The sequence below is a fragment of the Egretta garzetta genome, unplaced genomic scaffold, assembly GCF_000687185.1.
Source record: "Egretta garzetta isolate BGI_Z169 unplaced genomic scaffold, ASM68718v1 scaffold206, whole genome shotgun sequence".
NCBI lineage: Eukaryota > Metazoa > Chordata > Aves > Pelecaniformes > Ardeidae > Egretta > Egretta garzetta.
Window position 1 is genome coordinate 1,546,538 of NW_009259984.1, and position 22,240 is coordinate 1,568,777.

Below are 22,240 nucleotides of genomic sequence, written 5' to 3' on the forward strand. Positions count from 1 at the left end.
AAGAGGGGAAAAAAAAAATTCAAAACATCTAGCTTTCAGATGGCGATTTGACCAAAGCTACATTTATTGCATAATGATGACTGTATATAATGATTTATTTTGTAAAGGTTACTAACCAAAGCTGTAAGTTAACTTACTAAGGTAAACCAAAGAAAATCGTGGGTGATTTAAATTAAAGCAGGCTCCATAATACCATTCCACAATTTTTAAAAAAAAAAAAATTAAAGCAAAAGACATTTTGTGCAAAACATGCAAAACCTGGATATTTAATGTTGACAAGAGAAGATTTTACTGCTAAAATTGATTAAATGGCTAAAGCCGATATACAGAAAACTATATTAAAATGGATATTTCAAATGACATTTAACATTTCCTACAATTTCCTAATTTTGGAGGAAACAAAGAAAATGTACTAGGGAACTTATTAGCAACGTCTTGTGCAGAAACTAGTTTGTCTGAAGCCCATTTTTAACTTCAAAAGATAATATAACTTTACAGTGCTCTTAAGTGTTTTCAAACTTAATCTCCAAGGTATAACATAAAAGCCATCCAAATGTTTTAAAGCTTTTATCATGCAAAAGATATAGAAACAAAACACAGACACATTATGAAGGTCATCAGTCTCTTTTAATGGGGGAAACTGTATATTTCAATCTTGTTTAGATTAGTACATAACCAACCAACCACCCAACACAGAAACAAGTGTAAAATATATTTGATCTTGATTCAAGAAAAATGGGTCTCCAATTTCAACTGAGGGCAAAGAAGATGTAGTCCGTATTTTAATAATCCATATTTATTATAAAAATACAACTTTCAGCAAGTCCATATACATTTAACAAGCTTCTGCCCCACAAGCATATTACTAGAAACCCTAAAGATGTGAAGTGTGGACTTCAGTATTTCCCTTAGAGACATTACAAAATTAGAGAAGCTAAGTGTGAAAGAGTATTAATAAAGAGCCAAAAGCCTTAAGCTTTAATGAAAAAAAAAAAAATCTAGTAATAACTAGTACATCTGGCAGTTAGTCAACACAATTGCAAAAATATCTTTTATTATCAGAGTGAACTGTTGACTATATTGACAGAAGAAAACACACAGTTTCAAGTATGTATTCATCTTAAATATTGACCTTCAGAATTAGTTCTTTTAATATCTTGTTTCCTGGGAGGCAAGACCCATTTTTAGAATGCTTACTGACACCACTTAAGAACATTTCTTTTAGTCAAACCAGCTGATATGTCTTCAATTTTATTGGTAGCATACCAATTTTATAGTTAACTGGTGACATTCTAAATATCTGGTTAGGGACTAATATGTTCCTGAAATACATGTTAAACAAAAAAAAAAAAAAATCTGAGGAAATTATTCAATTTTCTAACAGAAAGGACAGTAGTGCATTCACACACACACACCCCCCCCCAGATAGAAAAATCCTAACAAAAAACTTTTTGGAAGCCTAATATATGTATATTTAAGATCCTGTGCTACAGAGCATCATTAGATAATTTAACTGATAAAACTTAAAATATTCTGCCATGCCATAAAATACATACTTGTACTTTTGAAAGAAGTTTGGAGCTTCAAAAAGTTTGGACCACTCTGCCTTACTCAGCAAAATTTCATCTGTGATAGCAAGACCTAAATTATAAAAAAACATTTAAACTTTTTTTTTTAAATACAGTTTAGTACCCAGAGTAAAAACAGCTTATTAACTTCGCAAAGTTTACCACAAAATATTTCCCCTTTTCCAATTCAAAGGAAGTTATCAACAAGCTTTATATTCCAGTCATACCTTAAGTGGTAATTACACAAATCATATTATTAAAAAGAATCTCAATAAAATATGTTTAGAAATGTAGGTTAATTGATCAGACTGATGATTTCACGTATTTTTGCTTTGCAGTGTAACACAGCTCAATTTTATCTTTTGTGTATGCCACAGTAACTACTCAAAAGAAGATAGAGATCTTTTTCCTTACATAACTCAAATTACGTGTTGTGCAAGACATTGTACAACAAGGCAAAGAAGCAGTGAGACAATAAGCTACTGCTCTGCCTGAGAGCGCTACTGATAGTTGCTCTCTGCATCAAGTCTACTTCTTGCTTTGATAACATCTTCCCTTATCTACTACAATTATCCAAGTGGATTACTAGTAGAAATCTAGAGGACACATCTCTGAACAAGTATATTGCCTTGTATTAGGCCTAAAACGGCCATCAAGTGGGACTACTACACTAATCTTACATGTGGCATGACACAATCTAATGCCATTAAATAAACAAAAAAAATTGTACCATTAATTCTCATTTTCAGAGCATGAGGCATTCTAATTAATTACCCTCTTTTTTTTAAGAGTGAAGGAGATATCTGCAGATGTCTCTACTATTTGGAACTTTAAGCCACATAAGCATAACAGGCTAAGTTCTACCTCCCTCAGAAGAGAGTCTCATGCCAAGAAGCTATTTAATATCCTCCCACCTTCCCCCTCTCCGCAACCCCCCCCCCCCCCCCCCCACCCCCCCCCCCCACATCATACCCATAATGGAACTATTTTAAATCCATTTGAAAACATTTATATAGAGAGCATAAGATAATACTTACCTTGTTTAAATTCCTCAACCATGACCATCCGTGTGGAAACGGACACATTGTAGGTAGAGTTCTGCTGTGGGTATGCTGGTGTAATTATAGGCATAAGATGGTACCTATCACTGGGGTTTACCTATATATAACAACAGCCAATCAGTTTTCTTCAAGCATACACGTGAGTTAACAAATTTGGATTTCTCCCTTTACTACAACAGTCTTAAGTTCTAAGAGACCTTAGTTCGTAGACCAAGTAAATTTATCAACAGTTCATAGAAAGTTTAGAAAACAAGGATAAAGAATGCTTTCACAAACGGCATCATTCTGAACCACAGTGATGTGGGGGGGCTGTAACCTGTCAGCACATCAAGACCAAGTTGCAGGCATTTCTAAGTCCAAAAATACCAACTGAACAGCACAATTTTTCTCTTTAATAGAAATTAGCTTGTGATCACATCGAAACAAGGATATCACCACATGAGCACTTTCAGAAGAATGACTGTCTTCAGACCTTGAGAAAAATATTTTATACTTTATTTCTGTAACACTACTGAAAATAAAGAGCCAGCTTAAGACGAGAGGCTCTAGGCAACCTGACAGAAGCATCATTTGTGTTAACGTTATCTTTTATTAAGGAGCACACAGGGAAACAAAAATAAGGGACAAAACACACACACAAAATACATTTAAAATAGCATTAGGGTAGCAATTTTGTAGGTGGTAAATTAAAGATAAAACCCTGTCATTAATTTACCCCACTTTGCCTAGCTACTACAACACAAACAGTTCTCATCACACACTGACCTGAAACCTCCTGTCCCAGCTTAACAGTAAGACTCAAGAACACTTCAACTGTCTCATATTATTTAAACATGGACTTTTGTCAACCAGGAAAACAGACTTGAAGTATACAAGGGCATACAGCTCAACTTCTAGTGCTTACACTATTCATCAAAAAAAGATCAGTTGAAAAACCAACTATTCTAAAGTTGACAAAACTGCATTGAACACATTCACACTGTGCCCTACCGAAACCTCAGAATGTGAGCTGTGCATCTGCTGCAAGCTATTTTATTGACTGCCTGAAGGACGTTCATGTCCAATATACTTAAGTGCTACAAAGATGGAGATCAAATATTATAAATAATATACAAAACAACTTAAAGACTTCAAGTTACGATCTTCTGTGGTCCAAGATGAAAAGACACATTACTACAACTATATGGAACCAAACCTATCCAGCTGTGACTGTTGCACCAAAGTGAATTCAATATACTTGGAAAAGTAACAGGTTTTAAATCAGAAGCAAACCATTTTAAGATAAGCAGTTTTTCAAAAAGAATGCATTGTTTTAAGGCACATATCTAATTACGCTGAATATTTATTATGACCGCTTATTGCAAAAGTTGTGAGTAAAAAGTTCATTGCTCTCCAAGTGTGCTTCAAGTGTTCAGTTTAGAAAATTAAGCTAACTTTGTTCCACACAGGAGAACTAGAGGTTAATTATAAAGAACACGTAATACTAAAATATTAAGTTTAATAAACCCAAAATGAAGTTCACCTGAGATTCTTTAAGCAACCGAGTTTATTGTACAGTGTGACTTATAGGGGAAAAAATAATACACTAACCCTTGGGTCCCATACAGGCAAATTAAGATTGCATTCTTCTGGCTGTTTCAATAGCACTGGATTTGGCCATTCCCTGTTCAAAAAGATTGTAGCACTGAATAAGACTATTGGATACAACCACACACGTTCAACAAACAGTACTTTTCAATGCGATCCTTCTTAACTCTGTTCTCAAGGTAAAGCAGCATTTCCTCAAGATTAAGCTGGTCTAACTGGAGTTGTTCAAGTTGTATTGCTGAACTACAATACAGCTGTAATTAGCTTCTCCAGGGCATCAGAACAACGAATTTTCTGTAGTCTTGGAGATTTATAACCACTTGTTTAGGTAACTGAAGTAAATGCCTCTAAATTCTTCTTGAAATACACCTATCAAAGAGAAACTCCTTTATGAAGATTAACATTGGGTCAATCTTCAATCTAACTGTTTCATGGACAAACTACAAAAGAAACAGCCAGTATGATTACAGCATTATAGTATCATTACAAAGCATATGTATTAAAAAAAAAAATCCAATCAAGACAAAAAGAAACCATGCTGAATGGAACACTAGGGAAAAAAAGAAAGAAATTTAACACTTCTGTTCTTCAAGTCGTCTCTACTCCCATGAGTTAAGTTATCTTCCTATAAAGAGTAGAAGTCAGTTAATCTTGTGGTATTTGTACGTTAATGCTCCTATGCTATGCACATATAAAATGTACAGCAGTATAAGGAACATATTAAACAGAGCTTGGCAACCAATTTTCTTCTATTAGCTTAGTGTGGCAGGACATTACTAAACACTAGGTACCTCAAAGAGGCTACAACGCCTATGTTTTCAACATGGTGAAACTGTAGAAGTTATCTTCATGTTAAGAAGCAAAGACACTATACTTTAAGTAAAGCAACAACTTGGTACAATGATTCTTAAAATCCGTCAATGTCTCATGAAGAATACAAGTACCCAGACATGCTTTTTAAAGAAAAATAGTATTCATTTGTAAGCTGCAAAGTACACTTTTGTCCCATTCATTCTAAACGTACTTGCAATGTTCCCATTGTTCCCAGAGTTATTCAAACCATCTTTCTGAGGTAACTAGCTCAGGATTATGAAACAATATGTAATTCCAAAACACCTACCTCTCCACACTGACAAGATTAAACACCACACTTTTGCCACTGGTTCTCCTAAACTGCATTTAAGCTATGTGCCTAAACCAGATACTGACATACCTCCTTTTCCCATTATCCCAGTATCCAAACATTACAAGACTTTAAATCTTGGCACGTCTGCTCTTATTTTGCACTACATAAATATTTTACCTGAAGAGTAGCGTTGAGTTACAATAAATAGTTAAGAAAATTTTAATTAAAAACTGAGTGGTTTTGGTTTGGATACTTTAAGAACAAGACACGTTGGATGACATTGTAAAACTCAAGCTAACAACTTTCTGGCCACGAGAACAATGCTTGTAACTACCATCTTAATCTGGCAACAGCTGAAAATGATACCATAAAAACAGGACTAAAATTTAGTGTCTACAAACAATTTTATTTTAGTGTAATCTGAAATAAAAAAAAACATACCATTTAGAAAATACCAAGAAAAATTTATGTACAAGAGTTGATGCTATTGCATTTGGATAAAGCTGGCAAGTTCTTGCTACTAGCATAGCCCAGGAAACACCGCCAAGGAAACCTAGTATATTGGAATAGATGTTGTGGCCTGTGGATTGAGAAGAAAAGAGATAAAAGGAAAGAGTTATGAGTAACCATAAGACTTAAAAAAAACTTCACAAATTTTGGAATAAAACTGCTTACGTTTTGCCCACAGTTTGATAGCTCTCAGTGTTAACCTGAAGTTGTCAATGTTTGGTACTAGATGCAGAATTTCATCGGTTACCCGGCAACCTGCCAAAAGAAAGAATCCATTACCCTTGCTGCCTCCAAAGTTTTTCACTTGCTTACCCTCCCTCACCTTCAAAGCTATCAAACTTTTTAGTTTTTCCAGCATGCTGGAAACTCGCTTCATATTTTGACCACTTTTGTTTTGCATTAGAAAGCTTAACGTATTTTCATGTGATTTTTTTTTTTTTTCTTTTTTACTGTTTTACAGCAGTACTCAGGAAGACAATTCATGCACACACAGTTACAGTTTTGGACTGCTACTTGATTTTCTGCTATTAATGAACTGTACAAGCTATTTAAGAAACAAACAAGTTTTAAAGTTCTGCTGTTATGGGATTACATGCAGTAAACCATAGAAGGTGAAGACAAATTAAAAAAAGCATGACTTCATGGGCCTACAAAAACCTGGAAATCATAGGTCAAAAGTTTGTTTGAATTTATGAGAACAGGCTAAAAAGAATAGTTTCGAACATGCGAGTTTTATCATTACTTTGATACGGTATTTTCAGACTTAAGAACAGTATTACAGGTGACAATATTAACTGTGATATTTTTTTTTTTAAATCAAGAATAAGTAGTTGTTCATTATTGCTTAAATAGTTGCAGGGAACTGGTTGAAAGGAAATAGCATTATCTAAGACTAGGAGTTCCTTTCAAAGCAAGTAAGAGGCAAATATGAATTTAGAGACTGCACAAATGTGAATTTCACAAAACAGTGCAAGTTGCTGTGGTAATCTCAAGTTATCAACTCGTAACAGGCTCTTCCCTGCCAAGTTGCATATAGGCTGAAGCCCCTACCATCCCGTACACAAATAATTTTTTCAGCTGTAGTATTACAGAAAAGTTAAGGGTTACACAAGCTGGTAAGCTACTAAAGACCTGACCTCAAACTGACAGTAGTTTGTCATCCCCAATTTATCACTGAAGCAATTTTGTGTATATTTATGCATATTAAAGCACATACAAATTAAAAAAATGCACACATCTTTATTTATGTAGTACTCCAAACAAAAGTCTTGCAAGTCCCATTAATTTCTAGACAGCAGCATTTATTACCCAAATAAAAGAAAAAAATTTATAAAAATCTGGCCAACAATAAACAACCCTTCTCTCCAAAAAGATACATAAAACCAGATATTACTTCCTTTCCAGACATGCAGTTGCTGTATTTTCAGTCAAGTCCACAACTAAACTACTGTATCAAACAATCTAGGACACCTATTAAAAGATTAGACAAGAAGTTTATATGCAAAACTGTATATACATACCATTAAGACTTCGTATGCATCTAATGTCTAAATTTTTAAGTAGGCTATCGTCTCGTAGGTCTAAGTCCTCAGGAATAGTTTGCAGTGCTAATCTTGCAAACAAAATATCAATCTTAAAAAAAAAAAAAAAGATAAGACATCAGAAACTTTTCTTCTGTAGAATTACTTCTGTAACCCATTTTCATCAAGTCTACTACTACTAAGTCTTCCTAGTACAAAGAATCTCTGTAAACAATACATACTAACACCCTTCACAGACATTTTACGTGTCTTACTGCTCTTTTTCCAAAAGGATAAGATACACATTAAGATCAATACAGAACCAGCACACACAAAAACTATGTTGACTGTCAATGTAAATTAAAATAATTTAGGGACAAGCACCACTTCTAGGTCCAGAATACAGAATTCTACTATGTCAAAGCAAGTCATGAAAATATAACCTAGTTTTAACCTAAATATTCTCAAAATTATCACTGAATTACGGAAGAAGTATGAGACCCTTCCCATCTAGCACTATAAAGCATACATGCAACTAGTTGCCTCTGTATAAGACTAGTATCAGTGAAAAGTCTAGATAGCTGATTACGGAAAACAGGAAGTTCTGCAAATCCAGCAGGCTACTGAGCAAGTGTATAAATTTGCACAAATTTTGAAATTATGGCAAATTTCTTTGCTTCTGCAATAAATAATTTGTCATCACAGCTTTCCTAGGTCAAGAACATCTAAGAAACTATCCAGCACTGAACTAGAGTTTTACATTGTCCCATACACAGCAAAGACATACACAGAGTAGAGGTCAGTCTGCCTTTCCAATCTGAGATTAGGTACCAGTGAGTCAGTATGATGAGAACATAAAGTGCATATCAGCAGCTGGTCTGCTGGGCAACAAGCCCCCTTCACCTGATGAGGCTTGTAGTAATTACAAACTGATACCACTTCACCTACAAGATGATGAAATACCTAGTGCTATTGCATCAAGAACAAAACCATTTTAGTTACATTAAAACTATTTCAGATAAAACAAAGCTGAAGGTACCTTAAGATGAAGAACTTTTCGTAGGTGCTGAAAAACTTTGCATCCGTTTTAAACTATGACACACTTCAAAAAAAGTAATTTCTAAACTATTCAGTGCACTTTTGATTTCAAAGTCTTTAACAGCTGGTCTTAACATTCTATACTACAAGTAGAAGTTTCTACTTGAAGCAAAAGTACTACTTTTCAATGTAAAAGAAGTTCAAAATGAACTTCAGCTTGAAGTCCTATTCTGATCTCCAGAAGGTCTAGCACCTCTAAAGATATGAAGTTCATTGACAATAAAAGGATTTTTCAAAATAAGAAAGGAATAGCCTGTCCTACGTCATTGTGGGGCAGGGAAATCAGTTTTCTACAGGAAGAACAGGAAAAAAAAAAAATTCACAAAAAGCCAGAATGCCTATGTAAAAACTGGTATTGGCAGAAACTTCTTTTAACTGACAAGATAACCACAAAACTAAAGTTCTTTTCTTCAGTTCTAAGGCTTTCTTTACAGAGAGTATAACTCCTGACACCTGTTGCCTGGATTAGGAAAATAAAAATTAAATTAAAATCTTCTGATACTGACATACTGGGTACAAACAGAACCATCAGAAACTAACAACACTTGTATATATAAAAAAGTGTGTTTATCATCTTTTTGTGTTCAATACTAAAGAACGCTCATGCACTGTCAGCAATACAGGTTAAGTCTGTCACAAACCTAATCCATCACAGCCCATCATAAATTACTACATTGGAGCAAGATACTACTGCTCTTACAGCAGAGAATCCTTTTATTTCCCTATTTAGGCTTGTATTTTGAATTTCATTTTTAAAAAAAGGAGACAACACTGCTTGAATGTAAAGGATTGAAAAAAACATACAAATAACAGACTAGCCAGAGGATGCCTATGGCAAGTTTCAACATTTACAATGTATACCTAAGCTATGTACACAGAAAGCACAGTCTCTAGAAAAATGTTCCTAATACCCAACTGTAACTGCACAGTAATAAGGTGTTTCTCACAGATGCAAAGTCACAGGCTAGCTTACTGCATGGTATTGCATTTCACTGCACATCTCTCTCATTTCGAGAAAATACATCTCTCTGCCTAAGTGGCAACTGACACAAACGTCAGTGAAAATACAAATAAGATGGATGGATAAGGGCAAGGGGGGTGGCTCATCTTCCTCCCAAGACCCCAAAATTGCCAGTACCCTAACTTATGACCATGAGAATTGCAAGGGAGATATTTAACTCGGAGTGGAAGAGAAGAAACTGTCCAGTCTTGCGCAAAATACTACAGCTCTTCAAATCACATCACGTGTCAGAAGACTAGCATGGGAATTCTTTCCCCACTATGAAGTATTCTTCTTATACCCACAAGTTACTGATTGACATAATCCAGGTCCAAGTCTGATGAACTGTGTATATGAGCAGTTTGTATATATTTGTCTCGTCACCAAGAAAAGATGACAGGTTCACTACAAAAGTCTGAGAAAGATTAACAGAGTATCTTTTGAAAGCAGTGTTCCTGTCCCTCAGCAACTACTCCCAAAATAGTAAAAATCAAGTTAACCAAGTTCATCACTCCAAGACAGCTGATCCATCAGGCTACAGGCAAACTGGATAGAAACTGTCATGTGTTTAACAGACATCTGAAAATATCAGGACAAAGGGGATACCCAGTTTGCCTTCAACAGGACATTTTTAAGAACTGATCAAGGATCACACAACTTCCTATATTATAAGGTATTGAATTTGAGGATTGGACAGTTCATCATTAGCAGCCAAAAAACTACTAAAGCCACATTATTTATAACTATAACTTCTATTAGATGTCAAATCTTAATAATGCCATTACTGGTACTTTACAGGTCAATAGTCAAATCAGTACAGGTGGGTAGCACTGCCTAAAAAAGAACAGGGTGATAGTCTACACACAACTTTAAGCACTTCAAGAAAGACTTGTTTCAGTCTTAAAGCCCCACTTTAAGTTACACAGCTGAGGACTGTTGTCAAGGACTTGAGTGTGAACTTAGGAGAGTCACTCTAATAGCATTCATATTAATGAATACCATATGAGTTATGGAGATCTTGAAAACTTTATTTTAACCATGTTCTACTAAAACAAAATAAAATAAGATCTTTACCTCTATTCCATCAAAACAAAGTTTAATAACTGGGACAAAAGCTTCTTCAACAGCCTGGGGGGAAAAAAAGTTATATTTTATTTTCAGTATAGAGAAGAACATTTACAAGCAACAGCTAGCAGGTCTAAACAATCATGATGAAATGCTATATAACAGATGCTTTTCTGTTTTCAGGTCAATTTTTATCAGCAACGTCTTTCTCCACCATTGAGGAGCACCGATCTACTATGTGCTACAGCTGTCTAGATGTTAATTGTAACTCAAAGCCACACCAGCAAGCTCTTAATGATGTCACCTCAAGGTCCAACTCTCTTTCTCACTACACATAGGACATGATCAAACATCTTTTACTCCTCACTGCATCTCTAAGTATTTTAAGGCCAATCTACGGAGATTCCTACTCTAAGAGGCCTCGTACTTCTATTGTTTCTGCAGTCAGTGTTTTATGTGGAATAGCAAGGAGACAACTGTGCAACTATGCGGTCTGACTTCACCTAAACGAGACACAAGTCACCAGTCTCCAGACCTCGATCAGCTTTTCTAAATGTGGCCATTAATAAGGTACTTTGACAAACACTATCCATGATGAAACTATGGAACTTTTTGTCTACTCTGCAACCAGTTCCCTGCAACTCTCCCAAACTGAGCATCTGAACTAATTGCAGTCCTGCAGAGCACTGCTTTCATAAAAGCAAAGAACACTGCATACTTCCAAATAAGAAATATTAGGTACTGCCAGAGGCTAAACACAGTTCTAAGAGTGTTCCAGTTCTTCACAAGAGGAGGCGACAACACTATTCTATGCACTTAACCTTAGTTAAGGTTACCTTAATGTTACTGGTTGGCAGGACGGATCCTAAGCAAAATATGAAGTTCACAGGTCTCAGACTCACTCACTAGAGCAACCATTAAGAAAGTCTAGGTTCCCTAAAGAGGAAGATGTACAAACTTTCTTAGACCTAGCTAGAATGATTTAAAAATGTTATGATGCCCTGACCTAAAGGTTATTTGCATTGCTGCAGAGCTACATGGAATAGCATACATTGATCTACCTTGCTGCTAAATCAACTACATTAGCTTGAGTTAGATTGAGCTTATAGCAAAGTTAATTGGAAATCTGAAAGCCCGAATCCTATTATAGCATGTGGGTTTAAAGATTACTAAAAGTGTTCAGATAATAAAGCATTCAAAACAGTTGTTTCAGTGCATACAGTATTACTACCAGATGTTTGCACTACCTTGGTAGTTACCGACTACAGGATGCATAGAGTGCAAGAACACTGGAGAGACAGACCCATTTATTTTATGGGAGCAGGACTAAATGGAAGTTTAATACTTGCCAGCAATTACCTACATCTAAAAAGAAACAATTGCAGCAGAGAAAATATACTCTGAACCAACACTGCAAAGATTAAAGCTCACACCAGTTGACCTGGGGAGGCTTGTCATTTAGGTAGACTAGAAACAAAATACTGTATACCAACGTGTCTTCCATTCCTACAAGGGAAATCTTAATCTTTACATACTAAGTCTTGCACAAGCATCTAATAATGAGACACACTAAAAATGTAACCTCCATTTTCAAATGCAGAGTTGACAGCCAATATAGAAGGTTTAGTTATAATCAACCACTGTAAGTGTTTATATAAGCATAAAATTATAAAAACAGCAGCATAACAATACACTTTACAGACTTCACTAAGAACATGCAAGTTAGCTTGAAAAGGATCAGCACCAAACACATTTGCATCTGCCTGCTGATAGAGAGCAAGCAGAAATTTTGCAATACTAACACATGCTAGGAGATCATTCTGCCATCCAGATTTTTAAATGACTGTCTCTAATAAGTGGGAACAGAGAAAATTTTGAAGAATCTCTAGTTATTTCAACTATGGCGATAGGCTTTACTGCAGGTTAACTAAAAATCAATTGCAAGCCTTAACAGTAAAGTTGTATTTACTTATTTAATGCATCATCTTTCACTACTAACTTTCCAGCATCATCACTTCAGCTAGTTGTATCAGGCAGTTCACATACCCTCAGATCTTTTACTTCTTCTTGTTGTTTCAGTTTTTCATAAAACGATGTGAAAAAATCACTTCTTTCAACATGTCTTGGTGCAACACACAGGGCATCAATATCAGCACCTGAAATTGTTTATTAGCACAAGTTACTCACACTTCACACACATGAAATGCCAGTAATAGCCAAAAATTTTTTGAAACCAAACAGGAAAATTCAGTTTCACTTCCTGTAGAATCACTTTTCTTTGGAATACTAAATCAAACCAAACAAAAATTAAAAAACAACAAAACATAAAAAACAACCCAAAAAACCAAAGTCAAAACAAGGAAACAAAGCACCACACCCACAACCAAAAACACATTCATGGCCGTTAAGCATCCTGAATACATCCAGACATTCTTTCAGTTGTGGAGTATTTGCAGTAACTTTCAAAGACCAAACCATGAGAAGCTAAGTATAAAGTAAAGCTTTCTCTATTTTTAAATAATTTTCAACATTTTTGTCTGTTTCCCAACCCATGACAAGAACATAATAAAGGAATGTATTTCTTTTATTTAGAATGAAGATTGGAGATGGCTGACAAAAATTAAAAAAAAAAAGGGGGGGGGGGGGGGGTAAGTGTGACATTTACAGATACATCATTAGCTCAAACATATGGGGTTTTATTATAAAAGTAAACGTTACCTTTTGTATGAACCCCTAATCTATAGGATCCAAATGTAAAAATTTTTCCTCCAACATTTTCTATTACGGACTGTGGAAGATTCTAAATGGAGCAAATAAAATTTGTTATTTTACCTTAACAAGTTATAACACCACACATAACTTATCTTAAAATGAAAATATTCCACATATTAAAATGAAATATTCCACAAAATTTATGCTGTTTAAGATGTAGTTACTACTGAAACAATCATCTTAGTATTTACAGAAAAGACAGAGGTATGTTTGTCACTTGGGAACTATTTGTAGCATTTTAACTACATTACACATTACCACTTCAAACTTGGTAATTGTTCCCGCAGTTCTACACTTCAGGTGCAACATCTTTTAAACCCATTTTGCTTAATATTCAGGTATTTTAGACTGACTTAGAAATTGATGATGGATTCCAATTTAGAGCAACAGAAAAATACTATTTACACTATCTGTGTTTATTAAACTACTTTCAGAGACACCCACACTACATTCTTTAAATAGAAGTTTGGTTTTGGGAGAAATATTTATTTTATCTTAAAATTGTTCAGGTACACATACTAAAGTTCCTAGATTTGTATCTTCAGAAAAAGTCTTGAATCCAAATTACTGTAGGCAAAGACAATTACCCTTTCGTAACAGCATGCACTGTTACAACCTGAAGCACTACATTGCAGCAAAAGACAAACAAATCAAAACCAAATTATTTTACAATATATATTGGATTAACTTAAGTAGTTTCCAATCTTACACCAGTTGAGATGCTCTCACTACTTTGTTTTCAAGGACCAACACATATATAGCAGCGTCATCATCCCCCCCATAATCATCTTCACGTATAAATACCCATTTCATAAGAGAAGTGTACAGAAGAAATACAATCCTAAATATACCCAAAGCAAAATTTTACCCCTAAAAAAAAGCCACTTCCATCTTTACATTTTTGCAAGTCTATAATAATTCAAAAGAAGGTATGTTTAGAAGTGGGGGGGACTATAACCTGGCAAAAACACTAATACCATTAGAGACTACAAAAGTAACATTACAGGACTGACATTAAAGAAAAAGGCCACTGATCATAAAGCTTCAAGAAATCCATTTTAAGATCTAACTCTGGTTCACAAAGCCAAGCATATTATATCTAAGCATATAACTGACATAGTACTATACAGAAGCATTTTGACAAAAAGTCATTCCAGGGAGAAGATAGAATAATTGAAAATTACTATTACAACTACCATGACTTTTTCCAAGATTTATCAGTTTCATTCTTTGACAAGGTTCTCCTCTGAAGGCGGTGTTTGTTTTTCCAATTTGATCCCCAAATCTAAGATTCACCCTGTTTAGACTGAGAATGCGTTTTGGAATTATCTTCCTATGGCAGTCTTAGTATGAGCAGTTCCATTTAAAATACATCCATACCTTGCTTTCACTGATTTCCCGTATCCATTCCTTTACCAGGTTATTTAATTTTCCCAAAATTAGAATCCTATTGATAAAACAGCAGAATCATTGGTCATGAACTTAGACCAAATTAGTATTTTTTAAGGCCCTGATCATCATTACACAGTAAGTCAACTACAGTAACACTGCAGATCTAATTACAGATCTTTACATATATATACATACACACACTGAAACAAAGTCACTCTTACAACATTTCTACTATTTTTTCCCCTTTAAAGATGTTCAAATGATTTAAGTTCAGAAAAAATGCAAGCATGCAAGGCCTAAACACATTTTAGGTGTATGAATTCTACTCACTTTCAAAATAAAACCTCAATTTGTAAGACACATGCACCTGAAAGAACATTGAGAAGCAGTACTGAGAGAAAAAAAAATCCTCCAGAAAGCTCAATAAGGAAAAAAAAAAGCATAGGGGCCACCACAACACCACAGTTATGAAGGGGGGAAAAAAAAGCCCTTCTAAAAGGGTCCTTTTAAATGCCCTTTTAAAAAAGGCCATTTTACTTCCTGTGTTCTGAGGTATTCCTCATAAGGTAAGGGGTGAAAAGAAAAAATTTAAAAAAAAAAAAAAAATCAAGCTTAATATTCCACTAGGCTTTTAAGAAAGCATTGGAAAGAACTTAAACGTGTTTGGGGTTCAGTAGTCAACTACATGAACCTCAAGATAGGAGAAAACCACTGCGAGAATGAGTGTTTACTCACCTGCGTTGCAGTTCTTCCTCCTCTTCAAATACACCGTAAGGTTTTAGGGTTTCGATTAATTTCTGGGTAAGCATGCAGTCAAACTCCTTGGGGGCAGCTAAACTGATAGGTGAGGTAATGCCATAATGCTTCTGTAGTTGCTGTGTTTGTGATCCCTGGGTTGTAACGGGACTAATAAAGGCAATTAGATAAAGTTACTGACAGAAACAAAACAAAACAAAAATTTAATTACGTTTTCTTATCAGAGTAGCAGACAAGAGACACATACTAAGGAAATAAAAAGTTAAGCCTACTGTTAGCATTTACATCCCAGATCAATCTGTGTTATTAAGGACAACAGTAGAATTGCCCTTCTCCAACTCTGAATATTGATTGCAGGGTTACAAGTTGCTATGAGGTATGATCTTTTACATCAGCTGATTCACATGCTCAAGTAAGGAGGCTTTAGTATATTTTGAGCCCAACAGCATCATACATTTAGCTTTAAGCTGACTTGTCTTCTAGCTAGCATGAGAGGATGGTTAGACGAACAACATCCTCTCAATCTGTCCTGGCAATATGACATGTAGCCTTGCTCCTTAGGGGAGTGGAGGAAGAACATCTGAGGTTTGTGCTAGACTTTGCCTAGCCCAAGTACCAAGGATGTAAGCAGTACTCTCTCCACGTCCCTCGTGTTTCCTTAACATGACATTTTACTTCATATAAGTATTTCTCTAAATAGGAGAGTAAGCCTGAAGTTAACCTAACCCACCACAATGGGTTAAATCTGCAAGGACCCAGTTCACTAGTAAGCAGTCCAATTACAAGCCCTCACAGCAGCCTCACCTTGCTCTTTTTGAGCTACAGAAATAGATATGGAGCCAAACCTCACGCACAAGCATATACTCTCAAGTCAATCCCCCATATTTCAACGTTGCAAGAAAGAAAAGGAGAGCATGCAAAACAACTTCAGCAGAAACACAGAAGTAAAGTTATCATCATACTGTGAGAACTACGATCAGCTTTCCTAGATCATCATACTATGAAAACTAATAACAGCTTTCCTAGATGAACATCCTGGATGAAAAACAGCCATGCAATTTTTCATAACAGACATATACGTTTAAGACATTCACATTTAAATACAGCCTTATTTTCAGAATAGTTTGAGCTTTAAAGCTAGTTATTCTAAGTGTTTCAAAACTGAACTTAGTCCTGTGTAATGTACCAGTGTTTGGATTCAGTGATTACTGCATGCTATACCCATACAGTTAAAACTTTTTTTGAACTGATACTAGCAACAACAGGTAGCCATTTTAAAAAAAAAAAATTCTTAAACATATTCACTATTCTAGAAAAAGTTATACACTTTAACAGTTAAGATAGCCAAATTTTAAGTTTAAGAACACTTAGTCCTTGTTCATTATATACTTCACATGTTTAAAAAATTCACTACTTAAATCTGTATCTAAAAAGCTCTGAAAGTTACTTGCAGCATTAATACTAGTTTTATATTGATATAGACAACTTTCCTCTAAATTATTCCCCCACCTTCAATTTCTGAAAATGACAAATCACTGTTTTTAATCATACTGAAAACTTCCTCTCACTTGTTAGATAAATAAATCAACCTTTCAGAGACCAACAAAAACATTAAATCTCTCATCAAAATATGCATTTCAGAAAACATGGCTATTGTATCAACAGCTATTCAAGAAACCTTACCAACAATTAAAGCAAGTATTACCTGAAAGTTAAGGCAATGCTTGTATAGCAGCATCACATCTGCATTATTTAAGTTATATTCTTACTACGCAAGATTATTGCCTTTCAAAGGTATAAAGTAACATTTTGTTTAATACCAAATGTATAATTAATATTTTTAATTAATATTATGCATTAGTATCTTTTTTTCCCCCCTGAATTCAATTATTCATTTTACTAGGGCAAAAGCTTTATCATCAGTTTGGTCTCCTTCAACTTTCATAGAGATAAAGTCTAAAGAGGAACAAATCCTCCATGTCAAAAATTCAGGCTTACAGCTTAAGTGGAAGTCCCATTCTTGGCAAGCATAACATTTCCCTCTGTAAGTCCTTCATGTTTATACGTTATATACTATCTCTCTCATACAAAACGAGAAATTTTTAAGGCTAACTACACGCTATGTTTGGAAAAACTACAGTACAACTTCACTTTTACTTCCATAATCTGTTGTCATCATCTCCTCAGGATTTCATTGCACATTTCCATGAAGACTAAGTATTAAAAAAGGAACATCTTAACTTAAAATTTACAGGAATCAACAAACCTAATATAATTTTCCACAAGTTAAACCCATTTTAAAACCAATCTAAGTACTATAATTTGTCTGAAATCAAGAATTCAGTCACAAAGCAAGTTTCTCACAAAGCAAGTTCTAGCACCTTTGTCCCTTTGCTTATTAGCAAAAGGAAAAAAAAGCAAAGTAGGAAAAAAATTACTAAAAACCCCATGCATTTAAAAAAAAAACAACCCTGCCAACTAATCATGTCTGGGAAACATTATTTGACATTGCTTCCTTCAGCTAAGAGGCTTTAATCATCTAATGAAGAATTTCATAGCAGCTCAACAAATCATAGAGACCATAGGACTTTATGCGTAAAAATTAAAAAAAAAAAAAAAACAGCAAAAAAACCCAAAAATCTCCAGATGAATTCAAATTAAGGACAAAGGAAGCCACTAAAACAATTTTTCTCTTTAAAAAAAAAAATGTTAGGAATGTCAACACAAATAGTAGGTTCAGCCACTTAGTTGCTACTAAAAAAAGCAGTCAGAAAACAAAAGGTCTCAATACATAAACATCCTCTGGAGTTTGAGTATTTTTACTTATACCACAGTTAAGTTTATAGTAGTTAAATTTGAACTACAATTTCTCGCCTTTTGCCAACTGTTAATTTGAAAAAAAAAAAAACACACCACACATTTGCTTTTCAATTTAAGACTCTGCAGTTTATTTTTACAGATTTTTAAAGCAGTAATCTAGAGCAATCGATATTTTAGTTTCAGGTAACAATTTCCTGATGGTCTGACTGTAATTTTTACCCATCCATCACTAGCAACTGTATCCTATTCAACAGATATTAGGCTTCACTGAAAGGGCTGACAAGACACAGCCTGGCAGAGGCTGTTACCAGATTTCAAAAAAAGACTCAATGTCACTCAGACCCAGATTCAGTGAAGTGGACTCCTGAAGTCAGTAATGCTGACTGAGCCCTCTGTCTTCCACCTGCTTGCAAGGGCCATGCTTCACCAATGTGAGAACTCATAACTTAAAAATAATCTTTCACCTTGCCCCCAAAATCACAATACATAAAAACCAACCAAACATCAGATCGCTTCCCTGACCTAGTTTACATCATAACCCCGGCTGTGCAGCGTGCAGGTCTGTCCTCACAAAACACCATGCTGACATGACTTTAACCAGTATCATCTCCAGCCCCTACAGGACCAGGAGAACATGGCCATAGGGCACAAAATAAGCTTTGAAACTGTTCCCTAAAACAACAGCTTTAAACAACCTATTAAATCAATCATCTGATACACATCTTCGGGAATTATTACACAAAAACAGTTAACAGTCTTTACAGTTACTGCTTTTACATTCACGTACTTTATAAGAATGAAATAAGCACGTCGTCAACAGCCCAGGGCCTTCCTACACAAATGTTTCGCCTGCGTTCGAAGGTTGGGGAGTTAATAAGAACACTTCCACTGGGATGGAATGTAACAATTCTCAGCACAGCTGCCTTCTGGAAGATTTTACAACTCCAGAAGATACAAGGAAGGTTACATTTTAACATTTTAGTATCGAAGAGAATATAGCTAATTTCCAGGTAAAACCAGTTAAATTGAAGCACAACTGTTTACACCTGCTGAAGTTAAGACCATTCTAAGGTTTCTGTAGCACACCAAAAGATATCAGAGAAGTGCCTTTGTAAAACAACAGGAAAAACAAAGGTATTTGTCAAGAGAGTTTGTTAAACTCATTTGAGGATGCAATAAACTAGCTAGTGCTAGGTAACCCATGTTCATTTGTTTAAACAGTAAGTCATGAAAATTACTATAAAACAAACAAGTAAAGGTGCATCTTCTCCCCGCCCCCTACCTTCCACAAAACGAAGACACTTCAAATAAAGGATTTGCTAGATGCTTTTTAAATGAAAATTAAATTATCACTGAGGAACAAACTCTAAGTGTTCATTTTTCCAATTTTAATGTTGCATATACATATTACATCTCAGCCAGAAAATGCTCATGATCAGTACTCTTAGACTTATCTTTTACTTTTTCCTAAAGCCATGAAGATCACACTCTACTCCAGTATCTTCCCTCTTGAAAAGGCATATGGACATTCTAGTTTTCACCTGTGACATGTCACAATGTATCACTTTAGAATCCCCTAGTTTAAACTACCAAATTTATTCCAAAAGAAAGGAGAGGTAAGTGTCAGCGCTAACCTTCTACTCCAGAGGATTAGGGAAGTTAAGGCCTTGGGGAGGGGGGAGGTATGTCAAATCTGCTACTCACTGAAATTAAGCATTAACCAAAATCCAAGAGTATTAAACAGCAACAGGAAGACTCATTCCAGCTACTCAATCTTGACAACAGCAGAGGCAGATTTGGCAGACTTTGTCAAGGTCTCAACTCAAAGCATGTCTAGGATTTCTTAAAAAAAAAAAAAAAGTTTTTCTTTTTAACATCACGAAGAAAATTAAGATATGGTTTGGGGCTTTTTTGGTTATTTGTTTCTAGTCAAATCACATATACACATGAAGACCTTGCTCCCACTCTGCTATGAATATGAGCTACCTGTCGGTAACACAAGTATAAAATAAAGTTGCAGAAAATCATGCAGAGTTGAATTTAACATGCTGCTGTTGTTGCTCTGGTTTGACCTGAATTTTTGAAGAGCACATGCTGACAGTTTAAACCACCTGCAAATTGGGCAACAGCTACAGTGGTTTAATTTTAAAGTGTTATGATCCAGTATTTCATATTCAAATACAGACCAAAAAAAAAAAAATTAATTTCTCATCTCAGAGAAATGCACATGTACTTTTTCCCCATATAAAACCACAAACATACACAAAATTGTGGTCTGTACTAAGCTGACAGAAAGCACAGCTAAACTACTTGTTCTTAAGAACCCAAAGTTTTGGTAGGCTGTTTCTTATGTTGTTATCAATAACTACTGAATTAAAAAGAACAAACCCTGGTAATATGGCCACTGCTAAAACCATTTCACAACAGAGTGCAGAAATGGGAGAAAATTAACAAATAAAGCTTGTAAGAAGCTTACAGTTTCCAGAGCCGTACACCTTTAAAATCTTTCAAACAGATGTGACTATCAATTGCTCTAATGCAGAAGGGGGAAGATGGGGGGGGGGGGGCAAAAAAAAAAAAAAAAAACCAAAAAAAAAACCAAAAAACACTTTCCAATGCATCTTTTAAAGACCAGCTTACACTGTGAACACACATCCACATAAACTGAAAATAGAACAAATACAGGTGTATCTTTACAACACTGCCTCACACATAACTAAGAGTTAGATACAAATTCAAAGTACCGCACTATTGTTTCTTCTGAGGATGGAGAAAGGTTCCAGTGTTGTAAAAGAAAACAAGAATCCTGTCACAAACTTCTTTTTCAAGCATGCTTTGTATTTAACCCTCCTCCCAACCCCATTTGCAAACCCCTGTTGTTCTACACACTTCTTCCTCCTCACTCAGTATTCTACCCCAGTTCTACTGGTAATATTTTTATGTTATTCAAGTTAGGATTTTATGCTTCTTACCACAAACAAAACACAGTTGCATTCAGCACCACATTATCTAAACATCATATACCTGAAATTTGGGATGCTTCACAGAAATAAAAGACAACATAAACAACTGAAATCTTAAAAACAGATGCCATAATATTTAACAAATTATAACAGTTTAAATCCCACACAAGTTTAAAACTCATCTCTGATCCACCTTGAAATAGATCTTAACCTCCCAAGATATAACTCATCTAAATGTGTGCCAAGTGCCTGCAAAAATCCCTTCCAGCTTTTGGCCATCAAGCCTTGCTTTTGCTAGAAGTCATACAAAACCCTTTCATATATCACTAAACCTCAGTTGGGGATGAAGTTTGTCCAGACAGACGTGCACAGTAAGGCCAGCACTGGTGAAGCAAGAGAAACCATGGGCTGTTAAGTGTCTTAAAATAGTGCCAACAACCCTTAAACTTTTAACTTCAGTCAGGGCCTTTGGCTCATTCAGTCTTGCCTACAGGTACCAAGACAAAATACACAACTTAAGGAATCTCAATGACTATTGTCTCTTCTCTATTTGCCCCTACTGATTACCTCAGTAAAAATTCAGTCTTTCTTATTTACTGACCTAAGACACCCAAGTCAGATTCCTGAAGCAATACCAGTCATCACACCATCTGGGTAATCAGCTGGAGCTAAATTCACAAAGCTCAAGCTCCTGTGTGTCAGATTTCAGAGGAAGCATTTTGAGGGGGGTTGTTTGCTTGTTTTGAAGTCTCCTCCAACAAGGACTGACTTTAGCAATTTCAGATTAAAGTTTCTGGCTTAATGGTAACACCATCACTCCATGCAAAATTCCAGAAATCTAGGCAGGAAAACTTAATGAAGTCTGTGCAAATTGGTTATCGAGAAACATTATGTTTTCAATGGTTAAGAAAATCCAGCTGTCCTTCCTGAGCAAAAGTCTTAATATCTAGCAGAAAACTGCTGGATCATTTAGACCATGAATTAAGTTTTCAACTGTCAGTA

At 35.2% G+C, this 22,240-nt stretch overlaps 2 protein-coding genes across 4 annotated transcripts in view; both read right to left on the reverse strand.

Annotated features, from left to right (window-relative positions):
* LOC118452479 (poly(A) polymerase alpha-like) overlaps positions 1-2,122 on the reverse strand; it is a 22,185-nt gene extending 20,063 nt beyond the window's left edge. The window contains exon 1 of the mRNA XM_035896021.1: positions 2,117-2,122. The gene's annotated coding sequence lies outside the window, so the exon portion shown is untranslated. The remainder of the gene's footprint in view (positions 1-2,116) is intronic.
* Positions 1-18,065, reverse strand: part of LOC104127809 (poly(A) polymerase alpha) — a 31,918-nt gene extending 13,853 nt beyond the window's left edge. The window contains exons 1-11 of one of the 3 annotated variants that reach the window (XM_035896019.1): positions 15,435-18,065; positions 14,688-14,754; positions 13,254-13,335; positions 12,582-12,691; positions 10,545-10,598; positions 7,373-7,484; positions 6,018-6,107; positions 5,784-5,922; positions 4,220-4,292; positions 2,606-2,726; positions 1,557-1,641 (exon numbers count right to left, since the gene is read on the reverse strand). In XM_035896019.1, the coding sequence (XP_035751912.1) occupies positions 1,557-1,641; positions 2,606-2,726; positions 4,220-4,292; positions 5,784-5,922; positions 6,018-6,107; positions 7,373-7,484; positions 10,545-10,598; positions 12,582-12,691; positions 13,254-13,335; positions 14,688-14,754; positions 15,435-15,508 (1,007 nt within the window). In that variant the 5' untranslated portion in view covers positions 15,509-18,065. The remainder of the gene's footprint in view (positions 1-1,556; positions 1,642-2,605; positions 2,727-4,219; positions 4,293-5,783; positions 5,923-6,017; positions 6,108-7,372; positions 7,485-10,544; positions 10,599-12,581; positions 12,692-13,253; positions 13,336-14,687; positions 14,755-15,434) is intronic. The other 2 variants (XM_035896018.1, XM_035896020.1) reach the window with 2 other exon arrangements.
* Between the last annotated feature and the right edge of the window lie 4,175 nt (positions 18,066-22,240).